The sequence below is a fragment of the Atractosteus spatula genome, chromosome 6 (genome assembly GCF_055471065.1).
Source record: "Atractosteus spatula isolate fAtrSpa1 chromosome 6, fAtrSpa1.hap1, whole genome shotgun sequence".
Lineage (NCBI taxonomy): Eukaryota > Metazoa > Chordata > Actinopteri > Semionotiformes > Lepisosteidae > Atractosteus > Atractosteus spatula.
In genome coordinates this window covers 13,504,021-13,513,407 of record NC_142711.1, presented here as the reverse complement: position 1 = coordinate 13,513,407, position 9,387 = coordinate 13,504,021, and the positions used below count along the sequence as shown (strand labels likewise).

Genomic DNA, 9,387 nt, shown 5'->3' with positions numbered 1-9,387 from the left:
ACATAACCTCTGCCATTTCATGGGCCACACATAGTTTCTTGTGAAATGACTTCTTCAAACTTAATTCCTTGGATACGTTTGCTCTGCATACAGCATACAGCAAAGTTATACAAAGAGACCTGTGAAGTATGCTGTGATATTCGTCTTTAATGCCATTTATTACATTTGAATGGTACTCTAGATGCTCAGTTACAAAAGGGCAAAGAAAAGTATCTCATGCATAATTTTGCTAATTTGCCAGATAGCACTATTCCCCTTTAAATGCAAAGTTTCAAGATTCTTAAGTTGAATTTGAATGAATAAATCAAATACCTAATACCTAAGTAGCATACTGTAAATTTCCAATGGAGTTACCAAAGTTAGGCAGTTTTGTACTTCGCATTCATTTTCTTCTGTCACACCTTTTTAAAAATCATAAATATTAAATGTTATTCATTAATTTGTTTTTGCCTATCACTTAGTATAGATGATTGTGCTCCATGTAGCCAAAGCCAAAGGTGACTGACTCATATGGGATCAGCACACTGTCTAGCAGGTTTAGCAGGTGTTGTCTCGGGAGATGGTGAGTATTGTGTAATCTGCTCACAGTGAGCTTTTTTATCTTTTTTGTGTCCTGAAATCAACTGATGGCACATGATTATAACTTCACTGTTTAGGAGAGAACAGTGATATAAATCTACACTATCTGTCCTTCCATCTGATAGGCAAAATATTCAGCAAATTGGGATGGTGATAAAAAACATCTTTCTAATGGTCTTCCGTAAATATTCTATGTTTCAGCCCCTGTTTCAGTAAAGTGAGAATAAAGCTAGAATGATGACAGTAGAGTAGACCATAGGTTTGGTTTCTTTTCATTCAGGTTTTTCACTTTTCAATATCAGCCTTCTTGAAAACATAGCTTCCAGAGAATGGGAAGTGTTCTACATTCTTCAGGTACTCATCATGATTCATGAAAAAGAGGTCAGGATAGTTTTAGCTTTGAGCCAGAGGCTGTGATAATTAAATAATTCACCGGCCATTCAGTGAGTCATTTGCATTCCAGCAAGGAAATGAAATGGAGCTTGGCACTTAAAAATGTTGATAATAGCATTGTGATGATGACTTTTGACCCCTATTTGGGCTCTGTAATATCTGAATGTGGATTCAAAATAGCATGCATATTATCTTGTAACAGGTGTAGGATGCTGACCAACGTTAGAGGATATCTATAGTTCAGGAGGATCTTCCATAATATCACAACATACAGTCAAACACCCTTGTCAAGTCATGCACTACAAAGTAAAGAAAATCTGCACCCACAGTGGGATTCTAGGAAAAAGTTCCTTAACAAAAAGATGGATCATGAGAATTTTCGTAATATTCTTTCGATCCTTCCTGCAACGGACAGCAATAATGTCTGCAGTCGGATATGTTCAATTTTTTAAAGATTTTTTTGAAGATCACACTTCATGGCAACCTTAAAATAATTGTGCTTTAAAAACCTATTGGAATATGATCTTTTTTTCCTGCCACTGTCATACCACTGTATGGTAGTTTGTATTATTTTCTTTTAAAACATACTGTATGTCAACAACAAAACTGAATGGAATATGGTGTTATTCTGAAGTTTTTACATATTTTCTTTAATGGGATATTTCTGTCTTAAAAAACTGTATTATGATGTTAGCACTACCCCTGCATGGATTCAAACAACCTGATTGCTATTGATAATACAGTATCACTCCATAGACAGTGGTGAACTTTTATTTACCAAAACTAAAGGTCTGTTCTATAGTTCTATTTCCAGGTTGTACCGAGTCTCCAGTCTCCAAGGATGAAATAAGGTAATAACTAAAGAGATGTTTTGGCATTTAGCATTTTCTTAAAATGATCACACAAATCTATTTATCACACTGTTCTGTTTTTAATCCTTTCTACAAGTTTCTGTAAACAATAAAAAAAATCCCTTTTAGTACTGTATACTACAAAGTTACCCAGACTTCCATAATAAGGCAAGTTTGAAGCCAGCCATCAACACTTCATTCCCGAGTAGTCTGTCAGGTAAACATGATTGTAATTAAAATACATTACTTTTGTCCTGGGGCAGAAATGTAGGAAATAAGTAATTAACACTCGAAATATCACACACCTAGTCATTCATTTGATATGTTCACTAATTAGTATGAGAGCTCTGAGTGCTTTGCCACAGCACTTAAAATCAGTCCCTTAAAATTATTTCACGTTTTTAATTAGAAGTATTCCTACTTAAAATCTAGTAGTTTAGCCCTGGTGAAGAACTGCCGGGGAAAGGAATCATTGGTCATTCATTTGCTCTGTTCACTACAGGTATTCAAGCTCTTTGCCTTTGCCCCTGTGGAAGACCCCTGCCTTGGGTAGTGCAGCCAACAAACTTTGCACATGACGTCAAGACTTCCATGTGGTTCTCCTGGCTTTGTTTGAGAGATTGCACAAACCAAAATAACTCAAACACATGCTGGTGTTACTTCAATGTCCTCCCTTTTCTTGGTTTCTTTGTTCCAGCTTGTGCATGGCAACTCTTTCTACTCTTAAACTGTGACAAACTTGGGTGACGGGCTTTCTTAGAGCCTTCTAATCCCAAGGACTCGCTGCAAGAATGTAGTAGCATTCTCTGCTACTGTCACAAAAGCAGTTTCACCGAGATTTCAAAGTTACAACATATTTAATATTTCTCAATCCTGGGACAATGAAACTTTGTGCCACTGGATCCAGAGATATCTGGCATTGCATATGAATAGGCTTCAACATTGTCTCACCACTTTTAGCTGCTGGGGAATCATGAGCATCACTTCCTTCCACACAAAAAGGCCTCTCACCACTCTTTATAAAACTCACTAGGTGGTCACATTTCTGGGGAATGTAACTTCTTTTAAAATATTATTGAATGCACACCCTATTTCAGTAAGGCAGTGATTTCTAAAGCTGCATTTTCCCCTAAGAATTTAACAAATGTAGAAATTTCGGAGGTAGAATAATATCTGTATCATAGCATCTGTCCTAATTTCCTTCCATCTTGATAACATCTTGTTGTTTCAGAACAACATTGAATCTTTTAGATACTTTTTTTGTTTCACCAACTATTGCGCAAAAAAAAACCCACACCCAATGTTCCCAAAACATGAGTGCCCGGCACTCTTTTTTATTCCCGAATTGTGTCCTTCAGGGACTTTCTGTAGCACTGTAAGAATTCCTGGCTCCAATTCCCAGAGTTATCCTTTAACTGCATTGGATGCCCAACATGTGACTTAATTATCGAAATGCCTGAATCTGATATACAGCAAGGGCATGACTACTATCAGTATGTTTCGAGATCCAGAGCTTCACATCATTAAGAAACTGGTTCCAGGAGTTCACAACAACTAGTCCTTGGGGAGCAGCATGGATTGAGTTTTCTACACTTAGCTTAATCAGTACATATTACAATACGTTTACAGCATATACACAGTACATATTGTATCTAACAATAGTAGAATGCCTGATAAAACACCTCTGATCCTAATCCAGTCGGCCCTAGGTACAAGGCTGGACTACACTCTGGTCAGAACAACAGTGCATTTTAGTGTATACACACAAAGCCTTGTGGGCACACCTCTTGCCATGCTAGAGAATGCTATACAGTATGCCATCACCCACTCAGTGTGTCCTGCAAAAAGAGCATTAGATCCGTTTTGTGTTCATCGAAAAGTGCCTTTATTTATCTTTCTTGCCCAAGTCACTGAAATGTAGAGCAAAAAGGGAGCATTCATTACGAATATCACAATGTTATTTTTCTTGTATACTGTATATCATTCCATGATTTCTCTTTGTATTATGGACATCACCCCATTACGGGAAATATATTGTCTTGTTCTGCATCTGCACCAAACCGACCTCAAGCCACTGGAACCTGCTGTTAGTGCCCACGCCCTCCAAAGAGGACAGCAAGAGAAATGAAACTGGACTTGGGATGGGCAGAGAGTGGGTGCAAAGGGGATAAGACTGAGATCCGCTGCATAAACCCATAGCCAGAGCCTGTGCTCTCCAGAGAGGACAGATAGCAAACAGGCTCACAAAGGTCAGAAAGTGGGTGCAGGCTTCTCTGTGTCCTGTGGAGGATAAGACAGCTGGATGCCCCCCTTGCCCCCCATCCCTCAGAGACGTGGTAAGACTGTCCATGACTACTAAGTCGAGCTTTGTGGGATCCGTGGATGCTGCCTGGACAATAGTCCACACTTGCTCCAACAGTAGGTTCCCTCTACTGGAAAAGATAACCCTGAGGTCGATATTTCCTCCTCACACCAGACCCTTGCTGCTCCCAGGAACTTGAAAGACTGTCAGCCAAACTCTGGAATTTTGAAGTCTCCCTCAGGGGCTTTCCTCACCCCCAGTGTTGGACTGTCCCCGTGACCTCTCCCCTTGACCCTTCAAGACTCACCCTTTCCTGCCTTTCCCTCTATAAAAACAGGGAGAGATCCTCTTTCTCTTCCCCCTCATGTGCATCCACAGCATGCCTGCGCCTCTCTCTCTCCCTTTAACTTAACAGCGATTTTCCTGCACCATGACTAGCACGCCCCACTGTAACGAGAAGGACAATAAACCTGTCAGTGAGCCTGAAGCAGTTGCCCCCAGCCTGTTATTCCCCACACCACCTACACGGAACCTGGCTTGCCACAATATTCATTGAGTAAGCAAACGTTTCACATTAAAGTGATAAATAGTATTAGTACTGTACCTGCCAGTTCCACGTAAAAATTGTAATAAAACATTTTCTGTGCATTCACAGTTTTATGGAAGCCCGCATCATTACCTCACAGTATTAATGAAGAGAAAAAGATAAAAAAGTGTATTAATGAATGCAAAGCAACGGAGATACCCTGCACAGGATTGTTATTTTTGTGATGCATTGTTGCTCAAAAGGTCAGATATTCAGAACGAACATGATATTATTATAGTGAAAACAGAAATGCACTGTATCTCATTGTAAGATCCCTAGAAGTCAAATTAAAAGCTATTGGCATTTACCGTATTAATTACGTTAAGAGGGAATGCCTCGTTGGCGTAGCCGTGAAATGCATCACGTATTCTATTTTGCGCCAAGTACACATCGTCCTTGCTCCAGTCAGAGACCCGTGCTGCCCTTTGTGCTGCTGTAGCACGCAGCCATCCAGTTTGTTTCCTTCTGCGGCACTCTGTCCACGTGCGAGCCTGCCGCTCACTATTTACAGCCCTGCCCCAAGCTTTATAAAACAGCGGGGTCTGCGCCTTCTTTCAAAACGTCTCGGGAGAAAACAAAGTGACTGACCAAGACGAACGCTGAAAAGTCAATGTAAGTCTTGCTGAAACGCATAGTTTTTTTTTTTGCGTACGAAGTTTATTTCTGTAAAATTCTATACTGTAATCAAAACGGGAATTTCTTAGTTTCAGATAAGTTTTCAGTTTCGTGCTAAGGTTTTTTTTTTCTTAGCGTCAACGTATTTGCAGACTTAATTTAAAGCTGTTATGCCAACTCGGATATTTTTACTTTCTAGGTAATTGTTTGCAACCGTGAACAGCACTGAAAATGGCATCTGTTCCATCGGCTGGCTGCCTTCTTGCAAGAAATCAGTTTTACCGAAGTAAGTTTCATTTATTTGTAAGTGTATTGATCTACTGCTAGTTAGGTTGCTCACGTAGTTCTGGTTGGATTCCTTCGCAGTTTGATTGTTTATAGACAGTTGATACAAAACGCCAAAATTTCGTTTTTGTCTTGTAGCTCGCTTGAATTCTACTTCAAGCAATTCATCTACGAGCTCTTCCTGTTGCGACTACTCTGGTGATCATGAAAAGGCCGCTGTTTCACAAGGTATGCATTGAGAGTTCTGCTTAAAGGTTTTGCTTATGTATTTGTGTACGTCTGCGGTTGCGTTTTAATTTGATAGTTTTAGTGGAAATAATTTAATTGTACAGTAATTGAAGCTACTGGTGAATTTTGTCCCGATCAGATAATATGAAGATAATGGGATATCAGTTAATTATGCATGTATTATTTTGTGTAGGTACATTTTACACCCAGAATACTGTTATAAAATGTTTTTTTAATGATCAAAATAATACTTGTATGTTACTGATTTATAAATGTGTTGATGTTTTTTTCGTCTTTTTAAATCTAAATACATTTCCTATTGTTTATTGGTTCACTCTCTGTAAACACAGAATACCTGTATACTGCACATGTAAATGCTTTCCCGGACTTCGGAGAAAATATGAGAATGCAAAATAAAAACTAAGCCTCAAACTGGGGCAGCCAGTTTTCTCAATTCTGTGTCTTTGTGTTGCGGTGGTAAGGTATACAAGTTCCATTTGAGAAGTGCTGGTGGCTGAAGAACTTCTTTGTTTGTGAAGCATATCATCAAGGTACTTCAGAACCTCCTACAAGCAGGTAACTATGATGTAAACTGCAATGAAAATATATCAATGGTGTACAAGTCATTCCTAGAGGAGATCAGATGGTAGAATATCCAACAACTTTTACTATCTAAAGGAAGGTGAAGTGTAGATGTCTACTTGAGAGTGGGTATCTCTAGATATTGGGGTGCTATAATATGTCATTTCAGGTCTAAGGGAAAATGCCGAAAACAAAGTGCAACTCGGCTAACAAACACCAGCACAAATGATATGGAGTACAAGATTGAAACTTAACATACAGTATCAATTGTTCAGTGTCATACGTGTATTGATAGAAAGCAGGATGCACCTGTCCATGAAACAAATAAAATTACTGGTTTAAAGTACAGTATATTTACAGTTTCTTGTGTTGTAAAGTAATACTTCCAAAAGCAATTAATTTGGCTACCGCAGTCTTAATTATCTTGACTGTCTACTCTGGGTAAATAAAACATTACCTAATGTTTTCTAATGAACCTCAGTATCTTGCTGCCTCTAGGCATTTATTCAAAGTTTCATACAAGTTTTGCCTGAATTTATTAGGACAGTATGAATTTTTTTGCTACAAAGTTTAACATCCATTACTTCAAGCTTTGACAAGTTGTGCAAGAGATTTTGGTGTTTCCAGTGTTGAAGTGTAAGCTTTCTTTTGTCTCTCTGCAGCTCTACCAGTTAATGCACGCTGAAGATTGTTCCTGCGCACTGCAGGACTAAGGAGTAATTCTGACTGCTGAATCACGTCGTGCTTCTCTTGGACTTGACTGTCACTCCGACTGCTGGCTAATTGTCAAATTGCTGGGTGGTGCATAAGGAAAGTGAGAGGCAGGAGATCTGCAAGGTTCCAAAGACACTTTTATTTTGGTTGCCAAGTGTCATATCAGCATGTTTCAGGTTGTTAAAACTGAACTTCATCTGCACGACCCAGAAACTGAATACAGCTTTGCTGTTGATATGTTGCCAGGTAGTTTGCAAACTGAAACGGTAATCTGCTTGATGTCTGTACTTAAAAATATGAACCTGACAACAAGTGCTGTTTTAGGTGACCTACTTAATTCATACCAAGACTTTGACATTCACTCTATACTTGTGTTGGCCTCAAGTTTATAGACAAGGTGGGGGCAGTTTGATTATGCACTGAACTTTTTATCTATATGCCATGACCATATTAGAGTTGGTTATATTTTACGGTCTTAAATGATATTGCATTGGTATACCCTGACCTAAATTTTAAAATAAAATCTGTGCTAGTTTTTTTTAATTCTAGAAATTAAATCTGCTTGAATGTCAAAAGTGCACAGTGGAGGTGACTACTAGTAGATTGTGTTGTATAATTTGCCACCTTTAAAATATGAATATTAAGGTGTAGATACACCTTAATCTGCATGGTCACTGAAGTATTTTAGTCACTTCAACCTGGGTTAGGTCTTCAGAATAGTTCCAAGATAATTGTGTATCAAATTTGGAAACGGTGAGTTACTGAAAGATAGTGCTGTGTTAATCCTTGAAGAACAGAGGATATGGGACTCTTGTAACATTTGCTTTGAGATGCTCTTTTTTATTAGTATTTTGACAACATGCATTTATTTTTTTAGAATAATAGTACAGGTTCTATTGAATCACATTAAGCATCCACATCTACCCATAAAATAGTGCCTGTTGCACACCAGATGTCCTATTTGAAGAAACCTCTTTTATTCCCAGAAAAAAATGACCCAGTTTGTGTGTATGATATTGGGGAAAGCTCTCACTGATTTGGTGAAATGGATGTAATGTCACTTGACATTTTTGCGAAACAGTTTGCTTAATTTGGTATGTGTATATATAAATCTTGCTCCTTTTTGCATTATGCTGTTCTAATGTTTAATATCCTGGTATTTTAAGGATGACTTCAATGCCCTTAAGTGAAGCAAATTGCCATTGTTAGTTTTACTCTTTTCATTGATTCAGCCTGTGCACAAATCTTAAATCTTTTACTCAAAAATGTTATAATTTTCATGTTTTTGTATTTAATTTTTGTATCCTTGTACAATTTAAATAAACTTTTATATAAGAATGTTTTTGCTGGTGCGCTGGCTTCCTCCCATATTCCAAAGACATACAGTACTGTCAAGTTTAACTGCCATTTCTGAATTATCTCCCGTCTATGTGCCCAGCAATGGAATGGTGTCCCAGCCGGGGTTCTAGCCTGCCTTGTGTCCATTTGTCTGTTGGGGTCAAGGTCCAGGTCATTACAACCTGTAGTGGACTAAGTGCTTATTGAAAATGAATTGATGTGTATATCTTTTTCCTGGGACCATATGATGGATAATATAAGTTTTTGATATTGAGGACTTTGCAGTGCAGTTTAATTGCTATTTCATAGAATGGATTATGAGACGGATGTACAGCAATTTAGAAGCTTTCTACAGTGAAACCCTTTTTCCAAAATGCCATTGCTGAAGTGTTCTGAACTAAACCACTTTTAAAGAGATTCCACAATAATACATCCAATGCTTGATAAACTGATAGGGGGGATAAAGACTACTGATGTACAGAAAAGCAAAAAAATCTTCCTTTCTTGGACAGCTAATCCGTAAATATATCCTGTGCCTTCTGCATGCAGTGTATTCTGATGGCATTGCGTAAGGGAAAGAGGTGTTAAGGTACAGTCATTTTACATCCTTCTCACCCTAATCTTGATCTGAAGACATCACTGCTTGTGAACTGAAGCAGTCATATACCAGAGACAAACTGGATTTTAGGGTTAGACCTTAATAATGTATGTGCCAATATTGCAGTCTTCTATTACAGCTCATAAATTACCAAAAACTGAAAAGAATTCTTGACCCATTCATTTGACAAATAAAATGTGACTATTAAAGTATTGATTTGTACAGTGCTTTTAATATTAATGATTAAGTAACTGGCAGCATGGTGGTACAGTGGGTAGCATTGCATCCTTATACCACTCGGGCCTAGGGTTTGTGC

The 9,387-nt window shown here is 38.2% G+C and overlaps 1 protein-coding gene across 1 annotated transcript; it reads left to right on the top strand.

The window, feature by feature from the left end:
- The first annotated feature begins 5,130 nt into the window (after window positions 1–5,130).
- LOC148831845 (pancreatic progenitor cell differentiation and proliferation factor-like protein) lies at window positions 5,131–8,477 on the top strand. The gene is made up of 5 exons (XM_088919586.1): window positions 5,131–5,323; window positions 5,526–5,612; window positions 5,750–5,839; window positions 6,322–6,415; window positions 7,084–8,477. The coding sequence occupies exons 2-5, from the start codon at window positions 5,558–5,560 to the stop codon at window positions 7,094–7,096; spliced, it is 252 nt and encodes an 83-aa protein (XP_088775712.1). The 5' UTR covers window positions 5,131–5,323; window positions 5,526–5,557; the 3' UTR covers window positions 7,097–8,477.
- Window positions 8,478–9,387: the final 910 nt, after the last annotated feature.

Bases quoted from the DNA above. Each gene is read 5' to 3' on its own strand.
- LOC148831845 (XM_088919586.1), top strand. From the start codon at position 5,558: ATGGCATCTGTTCCATCGGCTGGCTGCCTTCTTGCAAGAAATCAGTTT. The intron at 5,613-5,749 runs GTAAGTTTCATT...TTTGTCTTGTAG, and splicing joins AAGAAATCAGTTTTACCGAA to CTCGCTTGAATTCTACTTCA. The intron at 5,840-6,321 runs GTATGCATTGAG...TGCGGTGGTAAG, and splicing joins AAAGGCCGCTGTTTCACAAG to GTATACAAGTTCCATTTGAG.